This window comes from Sarcophilus harrisii, chromosome 1, assembly GCF_902635505.1.
Source record: "Sarcophilus harrisii chromosome 1, mSarHar1.11, whole genome shotgun sequence".
NCBI lineage: Eukaryota > Metazoa > Chordata > Mammalia > Dasyuromorphia > Dasyuridae > Sarcophilus > Sarcophilus harrisii.
The window spans coordinates 551,383,005-551,408,486 of record NC_045426.1 but is presented as its reverse complement, the minus strand read 5'-3'; the positions used below and the strand labels follow the sequence as shown (position 1 = coordinate 551,408,486).

The 25,482-nt window shown below is 35.0% G+C and overlaps 1 protein-coding gene across 2 annotated transcripts; it reads left to right on the top strand.

Annotated features, from left to right (window-relative positions):
- On the top strand, positions 1 to 24,961 carry SMIM13 (small integral membrane protein 13). 2 transcript variants are annotated; one of them, XM_023496342.2, is made up of 3 exons: positions 1 to 92; positions 393 to 674; positions 20,433 to 24,961. In XM_023496342.2, exons 2-3 carry the CDS (start codon positions 599 to 601, stop codon positions 20,627 to 20,629), a joined length of 273 nt encoding a protein of 90 aa, XP_023352110.1. In that variant the 5' UTR covers positions 1 to 92; positions 393 to 598; the 3' UTR covers positions 20,630 to 24,961. The 2 variants fall into 2 exon arrangements, with proteins under 2 accessions (XP_023352110.1, XP_003760233.1); XM_003760185.4 differs by having other exon boundaries at positions 8 to 674.
- The last annotated feature ends 521 nt before the right edge of the window (positions 24,962 to 25,482 follow it).

Here is a 25,482-nt window from a genome sequence, read left to right as displayed (position 1 = left end):
CTGTCCCGAGCCGCCGCGAGGGGGAGCGGAGTTGAAAAGCTACGGCAGCCCCCAGAGGATCAAGAGCTGCCCGAGCAGCTGCGGGGCGGCGGGTAACGGCCGCTGTCTCCTTCTTTGCTTTGGGTCCCTTTCCTTCCCTCCTCCTCGCACGCTGATCGCTACCCGCTGTGCTTAACCCGGCAGCCATGGAAGAGCGTCAGGCCGATGACCCCCTGCGGCGCGGGGTCCCGGACTCGCCGAAGCGATGAGGGGGTAGGGGGCGCTAAAGCTACCTTCCGCTCACCCTCCTGCCCTGCTCCTCCGCCCTCCCTACTCTGCCGCGGACCACCCCTGCCCACCCCAGCCTGCAGACTCGATTATTCTTAACTCCCCCTCCCCCCCGCCTCCTCCAGCCCCGCCTCGGAGCAGGAGCTGCCCGCCCCGTAGGGGGCGCTGCTGAGGAAGCTGTTGGTCCTCATGCCATCCCGCGGCTCCATGCGGAGGAGTAGGAGCCCCTGAGAAAGACGAAGAGACTTGGGGCGCGGGCTCGTCGTCCGTCCGCCCCCGCCTCCCGCTGTGCGCGTTTCCCGTCCTCCCTCCGGCCCCCTGACTCTCCAAAATGTGGCAGAGCGTGGGGTTGACCCTGCTGGTGATCGTAGCTACGCTGCTCTGCGTTCTGCTCTTCATGCTGTGCGGTGAGTGCGACGCGCGGCCCGCGGGGGGCGGGGGAGGGGGCTGCCGAGGGCCTGGGCTTCCAGCCGCCCTCCCCCCCCCCCCCCCCCGCGTGGTCACCCCCTCCTGCCCGCGAGCTGTTGGGGTACTTTGGGCATGTTAGTTCTGACGCGGCAACCATTAAGCGCTTCACGCGTGCTGAACGCCGGGGTCGATGCAAAGGAAGACGAAGATGTGGTCTCTGCCCTTGCGAGCCCCCAGTCTAACCAGGGAGTGGGGGGGTGTGAAGGGCAACATGCAAGTGTAGTTAGACCGACAAAGCGGCACGGCATGGCTTAGCGTCCAGGCAGAGTGTACGATGCTGCTGCGGACCTCTGGGGCAGGGGTTGCGGGGGAGAGAAGGGGGCCGGCGGACCTCTTACTCGCTTTCCCTCCCTTTCTTGAGTTGGCGGGGCTGCAGGAGCCTCGTGAACTTGGGGATACCGAGACTAGATGTGGCTGCACTTCACTTGGCTTTAGAGCTTGAAGGGGAGCCTTGCGGCGGGTCAGCTGGGCCAGCGCTCTCCCTTTTCTGCAGGAGCTGTCACCGAAAAGACAGCCTGTAATGCCCTCAACTTGTCAGAGCCCTCGGTTCCATTCACTCCTACTTTTTCCCATTCTCCAGGCCACTGATGCCCCTCCCCCACCTTAAGGGTCCCCTGCCCCTTTTTGGTATCCGATCCGGCTCCCCCATCACCTCCGCCAGAATCCCCTGCTGTCTCCAGATCTGCTCTAACCCCTTTATTTCCCCCCGTCTCCCCCCCCCCCCCCAATTCCCTTTCCTTATTTTGCAGGATGTATTTCATAGCCTCAGCATCTTGTTAGACTGTGTGGCACACGGTAGATGCCTCATTAATTAGATGAGTGCAAGTTGATTGATTTAAATGAAGAAACTGAGGCCCTTAGAGAACTTGCCCAGTCACACAAGCCATAAATCGCCAGACCCAGCTGGATATCTAATTTGGGGAGGTGCCGAGTGTTCACTCAACCGTATTCTAATCTAGATTATTTAAAATGTCTCATTGATGTTTTAAAAAATTTTAAACACCAGTTGTTCCTTCTCCCATTCTCGAATTAGAACCATTCATTCTTTTTTTTTTTTTTTTTTTTTTTTTTTTTTTTTTGACAAATTAGAACAGTCAACCAAAGAAATTAACACATTGGTCATGACTAGTTTTTTTTTTTTTTTTTTTTTTAAGACCTTTGTCTTATTTGAAGGTGAAGTGATTTGTTTCCTCATTTCTTTTATAGGTAGCTAATAAGTGTTGGGGTTTTTTTTTTTTTTTTTTTGGCAGCATTATAATGTGGATGACCTTTATTTTCCTGTGATAAGTATTAGTAACAGGAGTTATACCTTTAAAATTTGTTAACTTCAGTTTGAATTGTAAATAGTATTCCAAACAAATCTTAAATGTTTTGCAAAGATGATTTAAAATGTAGCTTGTGTTAAATTTCATTGTAAAGGGCTTTTAAATATGAAGGTCAGAAAAATCCAGCTTAAATCTGGTGATAATGCTGATGTTTGTGCTGATGTTTTTCTTCAGAAACCTGGCTAAATTTTGTTCTTGGTTAAGTATTAGCACAATTTTAGACTCTTTTTGACCAGTGCTGATACCTAATGTTTACAAAGTGACTTTGGTGTCCTAGAAGAGTTCCTGAATGACAATGAAAATTAGGAAATAGATAGTAAAACATGGTCTCCAGTGATCTCTTATAAATGAATATTTGCAAAACAATGGAGCATAAATTTAAAGTTTATGTAACAATTGGATTATCTAAAGTAAAATAAAGTCGCACTCTTTTTGGTTTCCCAGTACTATAGGAATTATGTTACATTATATTGTTATAGTCTATTAAGTATGTATTTGCAACAGTATTGTGTCTAAAAAAAGTACCTATCCTAATTAAGAAATACTTCATTTTTCTGAAAATACTAACCATTATCTGAGCCTTCAGGGAGTCATAAATCTTTGCTACTAAAGGATCTTGCCTTAGTGTTGATGGCTGTTAACTAATCAGGTTGGTCATTACTGAAGGTTGGGGTGGTTTGTGGCAATATTTTATAAATAAGACAACAATGAAGTTTACTACATCCTTTCATTAGAAAACTTGGAGGTCATTGTAGAGTTATTAATTGGTCTAATTTCAATATTGTTGTGTCTAACAGGGGCGTGGTTTGTGGCTTCCCAAACATTTGTAGTAAACATCAAAGATCACTGATCTTAGATCACCATAACATTAATAATGAAAACATTTGAAATATTATGAGAATTTCCAAAATGTGACACAATATGAGCCATATCTACAAAGTGCAATATAAGGAAATATGTTTGTAGTAAACTGAGAATGCTTATCAAGTTTTATTTAGGTTATGTTCTTATTTTCTTTCTTGATCACAGTAGTTCTAGTTCTGCTTTTGTCGGATGATTCTGTTTCTTGGTTTCCTTTCAAAGATTAATCAGAATTCTCTTTCCTATGCCTTGTCCTGGGCCCTCTTATCTCTAAGATAGAAGGTTCTTAACTTTTTTGTGTGTCATAGAACTTTTGGTAAGTCCATAGACCTCTTCTTAGTATTAATATTTTAAATCATTAATATTTTAAATCAATAAAATAAAATATGTAGGATTACAGAATAAACCAATTGTATTGAAATATAGTTATCAAAATAGTAAGTTCACAGCTGTGAAGGTTTTCTAGAGGCAGCCTTAGTCTCAGTTGAAATCAATCATTACTCCAAAATGCAGCCAGCTGGTAAAAATGCAAACGTTTATTTCTCCTTCCAAATTAGCCCGGTTAGTTGAGGCCTATCTCTCTGCTTTCTTCAGCCTCCACCCAGCACCAAGGTAGAAGATGCAATGAATCTCTCTTGCCTCGAAGATAGGGCTTGTAGGTTTTCTTCCAGAGTGTCTGTGGCCCTGAGAGCTTCTTGCTTATATGCTGTGCATTGAATACACACCCATCATTATATCACTGGAAAACCATTATTTGTTGTAGGATTAACTCAGTGCTAAACTAGATTTAACCATTGTTTCTATCAGTTCCACTTAGTACCTTGTTTCAAGTTCTGGCCCAAAATATCTCTAAGATCAAATCAACTCCAATGTCTTAACACTTTGTAAAGATTCCAACTCACAGCCTTCAGGTTATTAGTCTCTGCTCTGTAATCCCATCACCTGAAATGAATTCAATGATTACCTCAGAGAAAGTTAACAATATTTTCTGAACTCTATCACAAACTGTCCATTGGACCTCTCCAGCTGCATAATTCATAAAGTTATACTCATCATGTCTAAAGCAGATTCATTCTCTATCCCATAAAGTTCTACCTTCCTAGAGTGCAGCTATTTTTCCATTCACCAGGTTAGATCTAGAAATCATCTTGTCATTTTGTCCTCTATATCACTTACATCAGTTCATGTCCCTCATGGTTATCACCGTCATTCATATCTTCAACACCACTCTTTTGGACTATTGGACTAATTTCTTCCTAATTAATTTTTTTTGTCTGCCTTGTCTCCTGTTAGGTCCCTCCTGCACACAGCTGTCAAGTTGATATTCGTAAAGCATAAGTCTTAAGTTTGTTATCCCCGCTGCTTCTAAGAAAAAAATAGAGACTTGATTTGACTTTTCAAACCTTTCACACTTGGGCTTTAGTTCATTGTTCTAACCTCTTTAAACATTATTCCCCTTCATACATTCTCAGATTCTAGCCAAACTTATCTATTGCTATTGTGTGTGATACCTGAGGTTCTATCATTCATCTGAGAGAACTTTTGGACAAGTCTATTCTGCTTCAGAATTTGTAACTCAACACAAGTGCTATTCCATATAAAAAATTTCTATTTTGATTCTTTTGGTGCTGGTTTTACCCTCCCTATTACTTTTTATATATCTTTTATTATATTTTTAAAATACATATTATACTCCTTTTTTTTTATCCATATAAACTACTGAGATCAGGGATTTTTTCCTCATATTTAGCACATAGTAATCATCTAATAAATGCTTCATCAATTGAGGGTAAAAACTTACTTTCCTATATTTTTTTCAGTCATGTCAAACTCTTCATGACTCCATTTGGGGTTTTCTTGGCAAAGATACTGGAGTGGTTTGCCATTTCCTTCTCCAGCTCATTTTTACAGATGAGGAAACTGAGGCAAATGGGCTTAAATGATTTGCCCAGAGTTGCACAGTTTTTAAGTGTTGAGACCAAATTTGAATTCAGAAAATGAGTCTTTTTGACTCCAGGCCCAGTACTCTTATCTGCTGCCTCACCTAGCTCCTTTTTTTTTTTTTTTCCTAAATATTTTGTATTTATAGGTCATACTACCTGAGAGTATACTTGGCTCAAAATGCCACTTGAAGAACAATATAGATTATTTCATAGTCACATGAAAATGGTTCTGAGACTTATTTAAGAGAAATAGTTTTAATTGCTACTGTTTTTCTAGAGTCCATGACAAGATTTTTTTTTGTGATTTAAATATATAATGTACAATGGTACATTTATTTTGTTCCTCAAATAGACCTTCCTTTTTGGAAATATTGTTATTTAAATTATATACTAAATAGCTTTTCTATTTTCAATTGAACATAGTCTTCTTTATATCTCTCCTGTGTAAAGGTTTAGTATGTTGATGAGCACAAAACACTTTACCTGTTGAAACACTAAGTAATAACCTGTGCTTGGAGACTCACCCTTATTAATTGAAGCATTAAAGGAGTAAGACAGAGTGTAAAAGATTAGGGAATTTTATTTCCTTTTTAAAGTATTCGATGATGAAAATGATAATATAATAAGAATAATTGAAAGAGTAGATTGATACCCAGAAAAAGGATAACCTGAAGAGATTTATAGCCATCTTTAATTACTGGACTCAAATTAGTCCCCCCGTGAAATCCTTGCTGATTCTCATCAGGCAACCTTTTGATTTCAATTTAGTTTCTAAATAGGTTCTACTGGAGGTAGAATTCAGTTTATGAATTATTAAACTGGTCTTCAGTCATTTGGGCAATATGAGCCATTCCTACCCCTATCCCACCTCCCAAATAAACACATCCCATTTACACTCTGTATAAAGTAAACATTAGGTTTCCAGTAAAAGGAAAGACTTCTCAATTAATTTTATCATCAGATTCTGTTCAAGTTTCTGATATTTAGTGAGCTCTTAAATAAAAATAAAAAATTGGATGAGGAAAGTATAACAAAACTTAGCAACCTTGATGCTTTACCTCTTTAACTGCCGATTGGTATAATAGATTGTGTTCTAGGACCTTTTCTTTGATATCTTAAAGTTTATAGTTAAGTGCCCATCAATCATACTTTAAAGTGTTTGGATTTAGTGTATTATTAAGGCCATATTTAAGCTCTGTGTGTGTGTGTATAGTATGTATATTTGAGGTAGTATGAAAGGTTTATGGAAAGAAGGTGTACATTATTAGTGCCCAGCAATTAATGCCATTCTCTATGCCAGGCTCTGAGAAGATAGGTTAGACCTTGATTTGGTTTCCATTTATGAGTGGGTGGGAGAGGGGCTCTAAAGAGTCATTTTTTTTTCCTTTCCTGAATCAACTTGCATTACTGACCAGTGTAAGGTAATGTAGATTTGGTCATTGTTTTATGTTGATTTGAAATACAGATTTTAGGAAGGTTAGGAATTAATTTTGTATGTGGGCAGATATTTCATTTCTGTCTTGCATTTAATATGTTGTGATCAATTTCTATGTAAATTCAGTTCATGTGGAACATTACATTCTATAAAATGTATTATTTTTTAGCTTTATATAAATCTATTCATTGAACAAGTATTTTAATGTGTATTTAGATTTGTACTTTTTCAAATTGTGATCTGTGAGGTCAAAATTATTTTTATAAAAACACTAATGTTTTTTTACCTATCAAAGTATTTATCCTTTTTTCCCATTTGCATGAAGCCAGATTTGCTTCATATACCTCAGCCCAAACAATATATTGAAATAGATATATAGTGTAGAAACAGATATGTGAACCTAAGTAAGTTCATTAAGCCAGACCTTAAAAAGATTTGCAAAAATATGTAAATGTATTTTTGTCACTAAATTTTTTTTGTTTGGAAAGTGAGTATTTTTCATAATGTTAATGAGTTTCTTTTTAAATGAGTTAATACATTATAAAAAGTTATTAGTTTCAATTACTAGTATGGTAAATATCAATAGATTATAACCCACACAACACAAGAGGTTCAGTAGACTTGAAAGACAATCAACTCTTGTTACAAGAGAATTCAGCAGGTGTTACATCCAAATAGCAGCTGTGCGTGAAAGAGAGCTAGCATATGAAGGCTAACTTACCAAAGTTAGAACTATTGCAGTGATGGAGCATGCTGTGAAGCTGGCATATTTTTTGAAATAAAAGCTAATCTAGTCAGCAAGCTTGTATGCCTCCCAAAAGGAGTTTGCTGAGCAGGAACAGTCGAAGGAAAAGTTTGGCAACAGTGGAGTAGCAAAGGAGGGGGCAGCTTTTAGAGATTTGGTGTACAGTACATCACTTATTCATCTGGGCCAGAACACTTGGAAATATCAAGATTTGATGAAAATGATGGGGAAATTCAGAAGCTGTTAAATGAAAAACAAGCACTCTATGGGGTTTACCAGCAGGATAGTTCATTCATCTCTAAGAAGGCAGCATTTAATACTACATCAAAAGTAAAGTACATGTGAATTTTAGAGAGATGGATTCTTCATTCAGTAGGAAGAGATAAGTGATATCGTCAGACACCTTTAACAAAGGCAAAAACAGCATCAAGATCAGCTATCATACTGACGACAAACTAATGCTAAACGCATGATTGAAAATAGGAGTGAGAACTACTTTGTTGAAGAATTTGAAGTTCTACCTACCTGCCCCATATAATACACATATCTATATATCTCTTCCACTTCTATAAACTCTGTATATTCACACTGATAAACACTAAGGAACAGAATAGTACTAAACACTGGGGAAGAGGGGTAGATCAGAAATAGTCTTTGGGAAAGGGTTTTAAAGGAAGCTAAGAGATTCTGTAATTGGAAGTGAGGATGAAGCATGTCCTAAATGTGGGCTACCATTTGTGAAAAAGCATAGTTGTGTAAATTGGAGAGTTCTGTATAGAAAGTGAGCAGATCCGTTTCTCTACAACAGAGTGGATGAAGAAGGTTAATGAAATAAAGGAAAGGTATCCAAATGAAGGAAAGCTAGAGTGTGTTCAGCTTTAAAAGCCAGGATAAGAATTTTGTATTTATTTTAGTCAAAAAAGTTTAGTAAATAAAGATTTAGACTTAAAGGAAGCCACTCAAGATTTTTTGTTCAAAGTGAAAGTGTGATTTGCTCAGTTTTATTTTACAACTTTTTATTTGGGAGCTATGTGGAAGATGATTTATTCAGGGTAAATTTGAGAAACAGAATAGTTAGGACTCTTACAATAGTGAAGGTGAACAGGACCTTAAATAATTAGAACAGTTGGCTTTGTGAATTAGAGAAGAGGTGAAGAGGTATTATGAAGATAGAATTAATAAGACTTGGCAACTAATAACCTCTTCCCTTCTTTTGCATCTCTTGAGTACTACAATAAGCTCAATGTGAGCAGGTGACTGACTTAGTAGGATGGTGTTTTCAACATAAATTTGATTTCTTTTGGGTGGACCCAAGATGGCAGAGTAGAGGAAGTACTACAGCTAAACTCTCCCAACATTGCCCAAACAACTTTAAAATAACATCTCCAGTAGAATAATAGAGCAGCAGAGCCAGAAAAAAAAATTGGGGTTGAGACATTTTTCCATTCCAAGACTATTTAGGAAGTTGGAAGAAAAGGTTTTTTTAAAGCTAGAAAAAGAACAAATCAAAATTGCCCAATTAAATACCAACATTTGTAAAATTGGAAGAAAAAAACCATTGAACTAAAAAATAAAACTAGGAGCTAGTTTTATGAGAAAAATTTATAAAACAAACTATTGGCTATTTAACAAAAAAAAAACAAATTATTAATATAAAAAATAAAAAGCTTGCACCACCAATGAAGATGAAATTAAATAAATTATCAGGAGCTATTTTGCCTAATTATATACCAGTAAAAATTACAGTCTAAGTGAAATGAATGAATATTAACAAAAACATAAATTGCCTAGATTAACAGAGGAAATATTATACTTAAATAATTCCATCTTAAAAAAAATTATAAAAGCCATAAGTGAAATCCCTAAAAATAATCCTCAGAATCAAATGGATTTACAAGTGAATTCTGCCAAATATTTAAGGGATAATTTACTGTAATACTATATAAATTTTTGGAAAAATCAGTAAATGCCACAGATATGATTTTTATACCCAAATCTGGGAGACCAAGAATAGAGAAAATTATAGTTCAATTTCCCTAATGAATATTGATGCAAAAATTTTAAGTAAAATACTAGTAAGGAGATAATAGCAATATATGCAAAGATCATATACTATAACCAAAGGGATTGGTGCCATGAATGCTGGCCTGGTTTAATACTTGGGAAAATTGTAAGCTTTATTGACCATATTGACATATAAAAACACTAAAAATCATGTGATTATATTGATATATTTAGAAAAGGCTTTTAACAAAACATAACACTCATTCCTGTGAAAAAGCATGAGAATCAATGAAGCTTTTCATAAAACGACAAGCATTTATTAAAGTTTAAAGCAAGCATTGTCTATAATAGGGATAAATTAACTCCAGTAAGATCTGGACTGTTGCAAAGATGTCCGTTATTACCAGTGTTATTCAATATTGTATCCGGAATGCTATAGCAATAAGACAAGAAAGAGAAAAGTTGAAGGAATAAAAATATGCAATGAAGACATGAAACAATCATTCATTATAGATGATGTGATAGTCCATTTATCAAACCTTACAGAGAATCAACTTAAAAACTATTATACATTTTTACATTAACAATTTATTTAGCAGTTGCAGGATATAAAATAAAGCCACTTAAATTATTATTTATTATTTTATATATATATGATATATGTATGTCATATATATAATATTTAACAGCTAAATCCAGCAGCAAGAAATTCCATTTAAAATAACTGCAAATATAAAATATTTGGGAGTTTATCTGCCAAGACAAACCCAGGAATTATAGAACACAATTACAAAACACTTCAGATGAATAAAGATGGATGTATACAATTGGAGAAATATAAATTGTTCAGGGTAGACCGGACCAATATATTAAAAATTATATTTCTGCCAAAGTTAATTTACTTCAGTGCCAAAGCAATAAAATTATCAAAGAATTGTTATATAGAGCTAGAAAAAGTAATTCATCTGGAAGAAGAAAAGGTGAAGATTATGAATTATTTCATTGATTCAATGAAAAAAATGTAAAAGAATATGATTTTGATACCCAAATCTGGGAGATCAAGAATAGAGAGAAAATTATAGTTCAATTTTCCTAATGAATATTGTTGCAAAAATTTTAAATTAAATTAAAGTTAATTTAAATTAAAATTTCAATCTAGATTTTCAGTCTAGATTTCAAACTATCTTATAAAGTAGAAATCATCAAAATGGTCTGGTACTGACTAAAAAGTATAGTAGTGAATCACTGGAATTTATTAGATTCACATTACATAGTAGTAAATGACTGTAGTAATTGTATTTGATAAATCTGAAGATCTAGGCTTTTGGGGCAAGAACTTAATTTTTTTTTACAAGAAATGCTGGGAAAATTAGAAAACAGTTTAGCAGAAATATCAGATCAGCATCTAACATCATAAGTTAATAAGGTCAAAATGGATAAATGATTTAGACAGAAAAGGTGATTGCATAAGTGCATTAGGGGAGCTTTGAAAAAAATGCACTTGTCAAATCTATGGACACCAGAAAAATTTGACCAAATAAAATAGGATTACAGGAAGTAAATATATATTTTGATTATACAAAATTAAATTTAAAACTTTTTGCACAAACAAAACAAATGCAACCATAATTGGGAAAAAAAAACCAGAAAACTAGGCAAGGAAGAACTATAGCACGTTTCTAATAAAGCCCTCATATCTCAAATATTTAGGGAACTGAGCCAAATTTATTAAAAAAAAAAAGTCACTTCTCAAGGTATTTAATATCCTGGGGTGTTTTTTAAAATCATTTTATTCCTCATATTCTATATATACTTATGGGTGTATTTTTTGTGTTCCTCATTGGATCCAAGTCCCTTGAATAGATTGTTTCATTCTTGTATCCCTAGTGCCCAACATCATGCCTGACACATAATAGATTTTTAAATAAATGGTTGTTGATCTGAAGGGTGGAAAAAAAACAAACCTCAAAAAAATTGTGTATAGTTTAGTTTATCTGAAAAGTAATTTAACCAGAGTAGCTCAGTCCCTAAGAATTTTGTTTTGTAATCATGCTTTGTGTCATTTTTTGTGAAGAGACAACTCAAAAAAATTAATCAAATCTTAATAATATTGCTATATGGTTTGTGCTACCAAAGCATAGAACTAGGTATAGTAAGTTGGTATTTTCATCTTTTATTTGCTATAATATGAGAGCCCAAAGAAGTTTTTTCATTCTGTTAAAAAATTTAAAATATAGCCAACCTGATAGGGATTTTTGAATCCTTTTCTTAAGACCTTTTCTCTACAGGGGATTAAACTAAATTCCAGGCAGAGTTGTTTGTATATTACCTTAATGAGAATGAAATGAAAAGGTCTCAAATTTGACTTATTAAATGGTACAGTGGTGTAAAATTGAGATCAAACTATAGAGATTGTGTAGCCAAGATGATATAGTGATATATTGCAGAGTAATGGGCTCCACTTTACAAACTGCTCTAAACAGATGTAGAAAATGTTCTGTTTTGTGTCTTTGAAGAGGAAGTGCAGTAAAAATCTCAACATTGTAGAATGCAGAAAATTTTTTTTGGCCATGGCCATGGAAATTGTTTTGGTTGATTAAAATGTAATGGATTTTGTTTTTAGAATGGGAGGGTAAAAAAGATCTGATTAAAGTGAATAAAATATTTTGAAAAATTGATCAAATTATAAAGACTTTTCAGTGAGAAGCTTTTTAATGGCTTCTGTCATAAAGCAAATGATCCCTTTGTTTCAATTTAGACTCCTTTATTTAATTCTATTGAAGTCTTATTCTCATTTATTAAACTCTAACCCACCTGAAAATAAAACCAAATAGCTTATTGAATCGTGTTTTGTTTGTACTTTAGTACTATAGTGAAAAATTGAGGCCATTGGAACTGAGTTCTTTTTCCATTCTCTTCATTTCAAGACTTTTTAATATGGTCAGTCTGTCTTTTCCCTAGTGTCTATCAGAGAAGTAATCTTTCTTATCAGAGCCAACATCCCTACATGTACACTTGATCCCTTCCTCTACCATTTTCTCTACCAGATTGCATCCACAATCCTTTTCCCTGCACTGAAATCCTCAACTTCCCCTGTTTACTGGGTCACACCTGTCAGATTGGCTAAGATGACAGGAAAAAATAATGATGATTGTTGGAGGGGATGCGGGAAAACTGGGACATTGATGTATTGTTGGTGGAGTTGTGAACGAATCCAACCATTTTGGAGAGTAGTTTGGAACTATGCTCAAAAAGTTATCAAACTGTGCATACCCTTTGATCCAGCAGTGTTACTACTGGGATTATATCCCAAAGAGATTATAAAGAAGGGAAAGGGACCTGTATGTGCATGAATGTTTGTGACAGCCTCTTTGTAGTGGTAAAACTGGAAACTGAATGGATGTCCATCAGTTGAGAATGGCTGAATAAATTGTGGTATATGAATATTATGGAATATTACTGTTCTGTAAGAAATGACCAACAGGATAATTTCAGAAAGGCCTGAGAGACTTACACTAACTGATGCTGAGTGAAATGAGCAGGACCAGGAGATCATTATATACTTCAACAACAATACTATATGATGACCAGTTCTGATGGACCAGGCCATCCTCAGCAACAGATCAACCAAATCATTTCCAATGTAGCAGTAATGAACTGAACTAGCTCTATGCCCAGAAAAAGAACTCTGGGAGATGACTAAAACCATTACATTGAATTCTAATCCCTATATTTATGCACACCTGCATTTTTGATTTCCTTCACAAGCTAATTGTACAATATTTCAGAGTCTGATTCTTTTGTACAGCAAAATAACGTTTTGGTCATGTATACTTATTGTGTATCTAATTTATATTTTAATATATTTAACATCTACTGGTCATCCTGCCATCTAGGGGGTGGGGGTAAGAGGTGAAAAATTGGAACAAGAGGTTTGGCAATTGTTAATGCTGTAAAGTTACCCATGCATATATCCTGTAAATAAAAGGCTATTAAATAAAAAAAAAAAATGGGTTGTGGTTTGCCTTGACAGAAATGGGGAAGTTTACAGGAGGGGACATTAATTTTGAAATATTCAATAGGCAATTAGTTGATGCAAGACTGAAGTGTACAGAAGAGATGGGCTGGAGTAAAAACCTTTAAGTTATCTGTACAAATATATTTAAACTGATGGGTACTGATAAAATTACCAAGAAGGTCAATGTAGGGGGAGAAGAGAACCTTGAGGAACACCCACAGTTATAAGTATGAAGTTGCTACGGAGCCAACAAAGGACATTGAAAAGGAAGCAGACCAGAAAATCATAACAAAAATCCAGGCAGAGAGTGGGTAGCAGTGTCAAATGTAGCAGATAGATCAAGAAGAGTGAGAATTGAGATGACCATCAGATTCTGCAATTAAGAGGTCACTGGTAACTGGATAGAGCAGTTTCAGTGGATTGATGAGGTAGGGAAACTGGATTAAAAAGTGAGTGAGAGAAGTGACAATCCAATAAGTTTTTTAGAAGTTTGGCTGATTAAAAGAAATATCTAAATTTGAGGGGGAGGGATGATATAGTCTAGTAAAAGTTTTAAGAATGGGAGAGATTTTGGTATTACAAGAAGGGCCACCTCTTTGCTGGATATTGGAGAAAGGTGGATACAAGGGTAGGTGTTAAGACATTTTCAGGAAGAGAATGAGAAAAGAAGCAGCTTGATTTGATCTCAGTTTTCTAAACAAAGAGTCAAGATCACCAGATTGATGGGGAGTAGGGAGCCAGAGGGGAAGATTTGAAATGGTTGAGGAAGGAAGAGAAAGTTGTTTAGTGCACACAGAACATTCACAGATAACTTCATAGGCTAGGGTAAGATACTGTCATGGAAAAAAGTATAGACTTAGAATCAGGATACCTGGATTTTTCAGTTTTTTGAGACTCAGTGAAGCACTTAATTGTGCAACCTTTCAGTGTCTGCATCTTTTGTGAAATGAAAATACTTGAACTGTCCCCTTCAAGTACTATGGAAATGTGAAATTATTTTTAACCTTTGGGAAATGGAGATATGAAAAAAAAATATGACAGACCTTTTTCTTAAACTTTGCAGTCTAACTTTTGGAGTGAAAACCTAAATTAAATCACAAATGTTGAAGAATGTGATAAATACACATTAAGTACACTTGGAGAAGAAGGGTGTGCATCCCTTTCTACACACTCTCCTCTCTCTCCTCCCTCCCCCCTACCCCTCTCTCTCTCTCTCTCTCTCTCTCTCTCTCTCTCTCTCTCTCTCTCTCTCTCTCTCTCTCTCTCCCTCCCTCCCTCCCTCCCTCCCTCCCTCCCTCCCTCCCTCCCCTCAGCTATCTAGGACAACCTCACTGAATATTCTTAGCCAAATAATTCCTATGTTTTCCACCCAGAACCTTTCTTTTTTCACTTCATCATATCCTTAGTAACCTCATCATCTAGAAGATTTCATCAGCCTTGGGATTCACACCTCATCAATAATCTCTGTCCCTGAGATCCCTCTGATTGGAAGGAGAGCTCCTCTCAAAACCTCCATTATTAGGAGAGTGTCTGGGCCAGCCATCTGTTTTCTACTCAGCTGCACTCCTTTGGACCTATCCATCATTTTCCTATGTTGGATACATCCTTTCTATCCCCTCCTTCTTTCCTCCAGTTTTTTAGCTTCCTTTTGTTTGTTATCCTTTAGATTGAAAGCTTTTTGAGCACAGGGGACTGCCTTTCTTTCTCATAAGTACATTCTCAGTGCTTAACATAGTCCCTGGCATATAGTAGGCACTTAACAAATGTTTATGCCAACTGAACTACTTTAGGATTTTGTTTGTAGGCCAGAACTTAACACAGGCCAGTGATCTTTGATATTTATGGATTGAAGACAGATGATAAAATAAATTAGAAAAGAGTAAAAGATTGCTATAGACAAAGTAAGAAATTTGAATAGTCAGTTCAAATTCTGAGAAATTTGAATAGTCTGTAGTTCTCTTAAGCCATTAGTCCATAGAACTTTTAGCACAGTAAGATGCTATTGTGATTTGAATTCTATGCTAGGCATTCCCTCCTAGATTTGACATAACTTTTGTGTATGACTCTCAAAAATATGAAGTGGTGGTGAGGTGAGGTGCCTTTAGTGTTTTGAAGGGTTTTAGTGTTTCTTTATGAACCACTAGTCTAAGCCAGGTGGTTCAGGATAGTCACAAAAACTTGAGTTTAGATGTGGTTTTAGACATTTATTAGTTTTATGACCCTATGATCCTTAACCTCTGCCTTAATTTCCTTATTTATAAGATTTTCCTAATACCTCTTTCCTTCCAGGGTTGTTATGAGGATAAATGAGATAATATTTCTAAGTTCTTTGCAAATTGTAAAGCACTGTGTATATAAAGGCTTGCTGCTATTATGTAGTAGCCTTTGGTTAAGACATTTCCCTCTTTATAAGAAATTCATTTCCCTCTTTATAAGAAATTCAGTTCTTTTACTTTGACATTTTTGTCTGTTTTGATCTCTGCTTGGTTTTTGACTCTTCCATAACACTCTTGTAGTCCCCTTGCACAAGATTATCTCAATTTTCAGTATTGACTGACTTTTTCTGGTTTAGAAGCATAAACTTCTTTTGCATCTTCAGATTCTGAGTTTGCTTTAAAAGGATGAGGAATACTTCTTTTGTAGCCAGAAGGAAATTCCAGAGTAACCGAAAAAGCATAGATGATAAATGGTGCATGGGCTGACAATGGTCTTCCTATTTTCAGCACAGAAAATCTGCATCATATCTTGTCTTCCAGCATGAAAAATCTATCTCGGGGAATCTGATTTACTTTTTGTGTCACTACTTTGAGAGAGAAGAAAATTGGAGAACTCGCCAGAGAGCTTTCTCTCCAGGAAAAATGATAGTTGTTGACCTAAAGTTATAAATTAAGGTTTTTGTTCCATGGGCTCTGCACCTTTTAAATTTGTAAAGAATAACTAGAGACTGCTCTTTCCTTGTAAACTCCTTCAGACTTTCTCAAATTTATCTTATTTGAAATTGATTTGTACTTGCTGGAACCTATTTAAAGGGCTAAATATTGGATGAATTAAATTTTAGGTAGCATCGTCCACTCCTTTGTGACTATTAGTGTTGTAGGGAAAATAAACAGAGAACTAAGGCTGTGATTTTAGATGAGTAATCTAGATTGAGGTCTTGGTTCAACAGGGAGTAAATTGATAAGACATTTTTCAGTCAAGAATTTATTAAAACAGTAACATTTTGCATGATTTTCCATTGCCCTTTTCATTTGTGAGATGACAAATTATTTGATGAATGTTTCCCTAACAAAAATGTTTGTTGTGGAACAACATCCCAGTAACTTTTAATGGTCCCTAAATAAATCTTCTCTAAAATCTTATCTTGGCATGGTGCCCTTGAGCTATGCTTTTGCAATATAAATTCTTGTGGGTCTTACAGAGCTGGAATGGGATTTGTCAGATCAACTGATGGACAAATAAGCTGTGGTCAGAAAGGTTCACCACCTCCATGTGGGAATTTTTATTTAGAAGTGTAAAGAATTGTGATCTGAATCGGTAGAACCATAGAACTTTGATATGTAGAAGAATTATATAATTAACTAAATTACAGTGTAGGATGTAGGATAAAAAGAGCCTCAGAAGCAGAGTTTTACTTTACTTCCTGCTTCTTAATTAGTTGGATATAGTCTGGTTTTGAGGGGATGTTGAATTTGGAGTCTTTTAATACTTAATGGCTTTATGGGGAGAAATTGGTGGCACAAAGACCATTCAGTAAGATATTGTAGTAGTCCAGATATGAGATGAGGTTCTGTATCCAGAATGGTGGCAGTGTCAGAGAAGTGAAAGGAGTATATTTGAGGAATATTACAGAGATAAAATCAATAGAGGTTAGCAATAGACTGGATGTGGGTGGGGTGAGGTTAAACTTAAGTAAGGGAGAGTGAGGAGTTACAACCTAGTTCTCACATCTGGATAACTGAGAGGATGGTAGTATATGTGACAGTTTGGAATCAGGGAGGGTTTGGAAAGATGAGACCAGTTTTGGCCATGTTTGAGTTTAGGTGTCTATTGGACTTCAGTTTGAAATGTCCAATAGGCAGTTGAGGATACAAGACCAACATTTATTAGGAGAGTGATTAGGGTAAGATAAAATTTGAATCATTAGCATAGAATATAGTTTAGTTAATATTAATTATGAAAACTTGAAGATAATTTTGAGTGTCATATAATGTTGAGGCCTGATATTTCACTATAACATTAGCATCAAGCTATTCATACTAATCCTTTGTTCAGGACATAATTATTACATGTGTGAAGAACCTGATATTAAAAGTATGACCATGTCAGAAATTGCCATTTATATGAGCATCCTTGCAGGTGTGTTTAAAGAATATATGAGGAAAATCCAGGTGCTACTCAAATTTCTTACAAAAGTACCAATTATTGAACTATACAATAGTTCAAGCCTTTTGTGTAAAATTGGGTAGTTTCAAGTAAACAAGATCAGAAAAATAATAGCAAGAAAAAACTTTTGGAAGCTTTTGTTTACTGTTAGTTTCAGAGCAACCAAAAGGAGTTAAGAAATTCTATATTGTCTGATTAAAAAAACAAACTACTAGCTATCAGATTTAGATTTGACATTAACATATGAAAATAGATTAGACAGTATTCAATGTTATCCAAAGCTACCTAACTTCAGCAAAACTTTGGTCTCTATATGATATTTTCAAAATAATCTAGGAAATTGCTGTATGAAGTATCCTAGCTTTGTTAATGTATCCTGTATATTTTCTCATGGTGGAAACTCTTAAATATTTTTAAATTTAACCAGGAGTAGGAAATGATTTATGCTGGGCTGAATTATATTGCTTTGAATCTTTGCAAATTCAAAATTAGTTTAGAAGTTTAGCATAAGGACTTTCAAAAATATTTTCATTTTGAATCTTGGGACTGTGAAGTTGGAAATCTTTTCCTAGCACCATTCCTCCCTTCCTGCCTCCCTCCCTCCCTTCCTTCCTTCCATCCTGGATTTTTTTGGGGGGATTGGAATTAAGTTAATTGCCCAGAGTCACAGCTTTTTATTTATTTTTTTAATTAAATAACTTTTTTATTGACAGAACCCATGCCAGGGTAATTTTTTACAACATTATCCCTTGCACTCACTTCTGTTCCGATTTTTCCCCTCCCTCCCTCCACCCTCTCCCCAAGATGGCAAGCAGTCCTATACATGTTGAATAGATTACAGTAGATGTTGGATACAATATATGTGTGCAGAACCGAACAGTTTTCTTGTTGCTCAGGGAGAATTGGATTTAGAAGGTATAAATAACCTGGGAAGAAGAACAAAAATGCAAGCAGTTTATATTCATTTCCTAGTGTTCTTTCTTTGGGTGTAGCTGCTTCTGTCCCTCCTTGATCAATTGAAATTAAGTTAGATCTTGTCTTTGTTGAAGAAATCCACTTCCATCAGAATACATCCTCATACAGTATTGCTGTTGAGGTATATAATAATTTCCTGGTTCTGGTCATTTCGCTCAGCATCAGTTCATGTAAGTCTTGCCATTCCTCTCTGTATTCGTCCTGCTGGTCGTTTCTTACAGAACAATAATATTCCATAACATTCATATACCACAGTTTACTCAACCATTCTCCAATTGATGGGCATCCATTCATTTTCCAGCTTCTGGCCACTACAAACAGGGCTGCCACAAACATTTTGGCACATACAGGTCCCTTTCCCTTTTTTGTATCTCTTTGGGGTATAAGCCCAGTAGAGACACTGCTGGATCAAAGGGTATGCACAGTTTGATAACTTTTTGGGCATAGTTCCAAATTGCTCTCCAGAATGGCTGGATGTATTCACAATTCCACCAACAATGTATCAGTGTCCCTGTTTTCCCACATCCCCTCCAACATTCTGCATTATCTTTCCCTGTCATTCTGGCCAATCTGACAGGTGTGTAGTGGTATCTCAGAGTTGTCTTAATTTGCATTTCTCTGATCAATAGTGATTTGGAACACTCTTTCATATGAGTAGTAATAGTTTTAATTTCATCATCTGAAAATTGTCTGTTCATATCCTTTGACCATTTATCAATTGGGGAATGGCTTGATTTCTTATAAATTAGAGTCAATTCTCTATATATTTTGGAAATGAGTCCTTTATCAGAACCTTTGACTGTAAAAATGTTTTCCCAGTTTATTGTTTCCCTTCTAAACTTGCCTGCATTAGTTTTGTTTGTACAAAAACTTTTCAATTTGATATAATCAAAATTTTCAATTTTGTAGTCAATAGTGGTCTCTAGTTCTTCTTTGGTCATAAATTCCTTCCTCTTCCACAGGTCTGAGAGGTAAACTATCCTATGCTCTTCCAATTTATTTATGATCTCATTCTTTATGCCTAGATCATGAACCCATTTTGACCTTATCTTGGTGTACGGTGTTAAGTGTGGGTCAATGCCTAGCTTCTGCCATACTAATTTCTAATTTTCCCAGCAATTTTTGTCAAATAATGCATTATCCCCAAAACTGGGGTCTTTGGATTTGTCAAACACTAGATAATTAAGGTTATTGGCTGTTTTGTCCTTTGAACCTAACCTATTCCATTGATCAACTAGTATATTTCTTAGCCAATACCAGATAGTTTTAGTAACCGCTGCCTTATAATATAATTTTAGATCTGGTACAGATAGGCCACCTTCATTTGATTTTTTTTTTCATTAATTCCCTTGAAATTCTTGATCTTTTATTTTTCCATATGAACTTTGTTGTTATTTTTTCTAGGTCATCAAAATAGTTTTTGGGAAGTCTGATTGGTATAGCGCTAAATAAATAGATTAGTTTAGGTAGTATTGTCATCTTTATTATATTTGCTCACCCAATCCAAGAGCATTTAATATTTTTCCAGTTAGTTAGATCAGACTTAATTTGTGTGGAAAGTGTTTTGTAGTTTTGCTCATAAAGTTTTTCATGGCTATTTATTTATTTATATTTGGGGGAGGGGGCGGCTTGCCCAAAATACAAGGCTTTTTTTATGGGGGGGTTAAGTGACTTACCCAAGGGTCATATAGCTAGTAATTTTATTCATTCATTTATAATTTTTTTTTTAGGGGGAAGGGGGTTGGGGTTAAGTGATTTGCCCAGGGTCACATAGTTAGTAAATGTTACTGTGCCACCTAGTGGCCCACTTAGTATGGGGTATTTTTTTTTTTAATTAGGACTAGTTTGTGCTCTTAGTTATTTTAATCTTCCATTGTTTTTAGGTAAAAGAAACTAGTTTGTTAATTTGAAATTAAAAGGAAATCTTAACTCAAAATTTCAGAAATCATTCTATTCTAAATTGATGGTATTTCATGCAATAATTTAAAAAAAATGTTTATTTCTGCAGGTTGGTATGTCGTTTGGCATCTGTTTTTGTCCAAATTCAAGTTCCTCAGAGAGCTAATAGGAGACACAGGATCCCAACAGGGAGATAATGAGCCTTCAGAGTCGGAAGCAGAGCCGGAGACTCCACCCACTCCCCAGAGGATCAGATCCAAAACTGTCTGGCATCGGAGGCCACCTGTAGAAGAAACTTCGACCTAACATAGCAGCACCTGGGCATTTCTCTTTAAGAAATGATGAAAGGTGGTTGCTTCTATGTGACTGAATGGTGTAGGATTTATTGAGATTCTGATTAAAGAACTTGTATTCTTGGATTTTCAAAACTACTTTAGGCAATTAGAAGAGGTTTGCATGAAAGCCATATAGAAATAAAGGGAATAAAAACCAAACTAGACCATTGCAAGTTTTTCCATCTTAAAAAAGTAGCCATGTGTACCACTTCCTGTTTCTTTGATTTATTTCCTTCTACTAGTCTGACTATGGTAAATGTAAAAGGCATCAAGTAGTTTTCTTTATAGTACAAAAATTATTTATTAGCAAACTTAGTTTGAAACTTTATTGATTATTCTTTTAAAAATATATTTTTTTTTCTATGTGATTTATTAAAAAACCCTTGATCACCTACCTGGAAATTATTTCTTAGATTACAACTTTTATATGGAAGGACTTCATGCTAAATTCATTAGTTGTGGAGATAGTAGTCCTTAAAATACAGTGAGATGATTGCAAAGGTCTTTTTTTTGTGTGTGTGTGAGAGAAAAGAAGGTTAGATAATGGTAGAAAGAATTAAAACTTGCATACATGTACAGCGATTGTTACTAGACTTCCATGTTTGTCTTAGAAGAACTTTAGACATGGTATTTGCCACAGATAAAAAGGTTTATGGATTAATTATCTTCACTGTTTATTTTCCTCAATTGTCACTTGCCTCGTTCAAGTATTAATAACATATCCACCCCACTATATAATGTCTTTTTTATATTACATGTTTGGTACCAAATATTTTCTTTCTTGTTCCTTTCAAACTAGTTATTTTCAATTTTTACAAAACTTCACCCTGCTTTAATCTTTTATAGTTTTGTGGAATTATTTGGGTAGTTCATGTTTCATGATGGTGGTATACTTCTTTAATGGTGCAGTTAATGATTCCTGAATATTGTATACAAGTTTTGTCAGTGTAATTAAATTGCATTTTTTTTATTGTGGCTATTCAGGAATTTTGAAAGAAGATCTGATCCAAAGACTTATTATCCCAAACCTTGGGGGAAAGATTGGAATTTGTTTTGGGACAATCTGCCTTGTTTAGATAATCCCTTGGTTGATGTCGTACTTTTTGTATTACTGGTGTCAAAACACTCTTTCTGAACAGGTAAACATACAAATCATTAATCCTACATTTGAGGGGTGACTTGTGTAAAGCACAAGGGAAGCAGTAAAATAATCGCCCTAATAGAACCCTTAATTCTGAGAAAAGAATGATTAAATTGAAATTTTTATAATTAAATTCTAATAATTAAATTCTGCATTGACCATACTTAGCTGAGAAACACTAAATAGCTAGTAAGCTTCCTTCCCTGCTAGTATTATTTGTAGAATGAATGTCTTGACTCTTCCCTGAAAATAATAGAACTATCATTCCAAAATAATTGCTTCCACATCAAGTATTTTTGGGGGGAGAGAGGGGAAGAGAAGAATGGTAAGGGAGGATACTATGTTCAGACCCTTATGTTATAATTATGTTTAGTTTTTTCAGGGTTATACTTTTTAGGTACTTGACCTTTTTTATATTGGATTAGAAGGCGGGAATTCACAAAAGTATTGATATTCCAACTCTTGCCTTCCTCATTGTCATAAAAATTGAATTGGCCTTGCTATCTCCTAAAGCTACCTGTTCTACTTTTGGGTTAGCTTTGTTATTAGGAGGCTTATCCTTCAGTTATACAGTATTTAGTTTGTCAGTATAATTTTGTGGAAAGGGAATCACTGATGTTGGTAATATAAAATTCCTCTAGCTATAAGCTGATGTTGATTGGTTTGTTACTTCAAGATGTTAAGATATTCAGATTTCTGAGGTCACAGTGTAACTTAAAAACTTAATTGTTTTCCTAGCTTTTTTTTTTTTTCATAAGTAAACCTCCCCCCCACCCCCGAACTATCCATTTTTAAAGGAAGTATCATACATCTATATTAGAACATAAAACGGCTTTTAAGCATTCAGAACACATTTTAAGCCTTTTTTCTTAAATGAAATGGAAAGAGAAATAGATAGCAAATCTTATATGCTTAGTGTGGAGTATTATACTTTCTAATTCTGTTGGCAATTTTTTTTTTATCTGAATAATTCACCCCTTCTACTGTATTTTAAGAAATTTTTAAGAAGTGCAGTAGGAATAACCTCTAATCATTTTCAAGTTTCAAAAGTTTTGTTGCTGTAAAATATGTAAATCAGAATATAATTCTTAATTGAATTCTTGTATGTTGAGCATGATAGTGACTTTGAACCAAACTTCAATTTCATGAGAAAACAGATGCTGATTCTAGAACTAATTTTTTTTCAATCAAGTGTATAGTACTATGGAGAGTAATTCTGTAGTTAAGAACTCGAAACTTTGTCTTTCCTTGACTCTATCCCCAAATATTCCTCTTCCTTCTGCCTAAAAGGGATATGTGTAACTTTGTAGATTAGGTAGTTATTTGAATGAAGATTAGCCAAATCAGTTGCAATGCTGTGAACTAGATGCCAATAACACTAATCCTTTGAATAACACTGTTAAATGATGCTCTTGATCTTTATAGTAAGCTAATGTTAGTACTCTTAGAATTTGAAATTTTTCTAATGAACTTAATAATGAAGATATAAATGCATTACAGGAATATGAGAGAGAACCAGTTCAGAGACTTTTGGCCAGTGTCCTGTGACACTTAACTGTATCAGACTGCACTGTAAGTTCACAAAAACATGTCAAGGTTCTATTATAGTACAAGTGTAGAACTTCATGAAATCTAGAGTTCTGAAGAACATATTATGCTTTTAGAATATCTTGACATTTTTACCAAAATACATTTTGTAAAATGCGAAACATAGCTCATCTTTTTATTTTTAACAAAAGAAAAATCTTAAATACAGATCACCTAAATCAATGGTATAATCTTTAAAAAGTGGCATGTCTTAAAAAAAAAAAAAAAAAGTATGCCTTAGTGTTATACCCCATTTAGTGAATGTAATTTTAGGTTTTTGTTTGCCAGACTTCAAATATTTCCTTATTTTAAGTTGCCTCAATAACATGAACAGCAATCACAATACATACTGTACAAAGCAGTTATTGAAATAGGTTTTTGCTATGAAGTCTAGATTAAACACTGGGTATTATCTGCTTTCAATGATTAGATAAATTATGGTTTTGAACCTAGAAAGCATAAAGAGTTTTGTTCTCTTTTAAAACTATTAGTAGAGGGTTTAAATAAAAATATGTTAATAAGTACTTGCTGACTTTTATTTTATGGTGAATGTTTAACATATCCAAAAGCTTAATGCTATGCAGCTCATTCACCAAATACTGCTGCTGTGGCTACTTAGACAGTAAATACTGTGTGGTGTGCTGCAAAACATTGTCAACCTGCTGCTTGATGTTAGGTTTACATTGAATTAGACTTGTGTTTTATTATAGTACCTTTTTGTACAAAGATAATATCACATCTTTTCGAGGTTATGAGGAATGTGTATAAATGGTTATTTTGCCTCTTCAGTGTTCAAAGTGATAATTGTTAGATATTGTACTTGATGCTTTTGTGGTTTGTCTTTATCATGTTTCTTTCAACTGTTTCATTTTAAACTGACTTTACATAAAATAAATAAAATTGGAAAGTAACTAAATAATGTAGATGTCTAAAATCCTTAAGATACAATGAATAAATGGTGGGTTTATTCATTGGTCCTCGAATAATTTGAAATCTTGATTCTTAGTCCTAGAATTACTTGAAAATTGCTTTTAGTCTAATCAGTTTATTAGATAATGTTAGTGGTTTAGCTAACCTAGCCTTGATAGTTCTTGGTAAACCAAAAAACAAACAAAAAAAACAATCCCAGGGTAGTCCAGGTTGAAGACTATTACTACATCAATCAACTATAGGACTTTATATACTTTGTTGAAATAATACTTTATTGTTTACTGCTGAGTCTTCTAATATAGTGATCCTTGACTCTGAATTTCTATTAATGAAATTGGCAGCTACTTTCAGATAGCATTTTAGATTCATGTATAAACAAGAGAATATACTCACATAACTGAAGGGACCCAAGTTTATAGTTATTTATATGGCACATCGTTTTATTCATTGAAGTTTATTTATGTTTTCTCATTCATCACAGTTGCCTTATGTGGTAAGTAGGACAGATATCCCTACTTTATTGGTAAGAACTTTGGGGATTTTATTTTCAAATGACTTGGCCAAAGTTAGGTGCAATATACCATATTGGAAATGGATGTTAAAAGATAAATGAATCCAGGTTTTAAAATAGGGGACCAGACCATATAAAAAAATCTCGAAGTGTATGGTCCACAATATTAACTTCAATCTCTAATTGATCCAAGCTATCAAACATGACACAGGACAGTAATGGTAGTAGTGATGGATAGTTAAGACCTGATGGTCTCCAAGTTATCTGATCTGTGCTCACCAATTAGGCAAAAATATTTCAGTAAAATTCTTAGGCTTTTTGCATCTTATCAGTCAGGATCTATGCTGACATCCAAGTCATTTTACATTTGAGAAAAGTGAAGGATTAGATGGCTTGTCCATGTTCACAAAACTATTTGCATACAAAATTAAGAAGCAATTCACAATGTATTTACTGTAATTTTTAATATTGTGTATCTTAATAAAATAGGACTCTTGTTGAGAATATCTGTGCATGTGCTTCTTTTTGACACAAAGAGGACCCTAGATTTTCAAAAGCTATACCAGCAGCACACACTCTCTAGCAGATGCTACCATTTTGAAAAGGTTTCAAATCTATACCCAACCAAAGATTATAATCCATGGATTAACCTGAT

What these genes read in the sequence shown, in the direction of transcription:
- SMIM13 (XM_023496342.2), top strand. Translation starts at nt 599, where the DNA reads ATGTGGCAGAGCGTGGGGTTGACCCTGCTGGTGATCGTAGCTACGCTG. An exon ending in TCTGCTCTTCATGCTGTGCG is followed by an intron (nt 675 to 20,432) that starts GTGAGTGCGACG and finishes TTATTTCTGCAG; the next exon opens with GTTGGTATGTCGTTTGGCAT.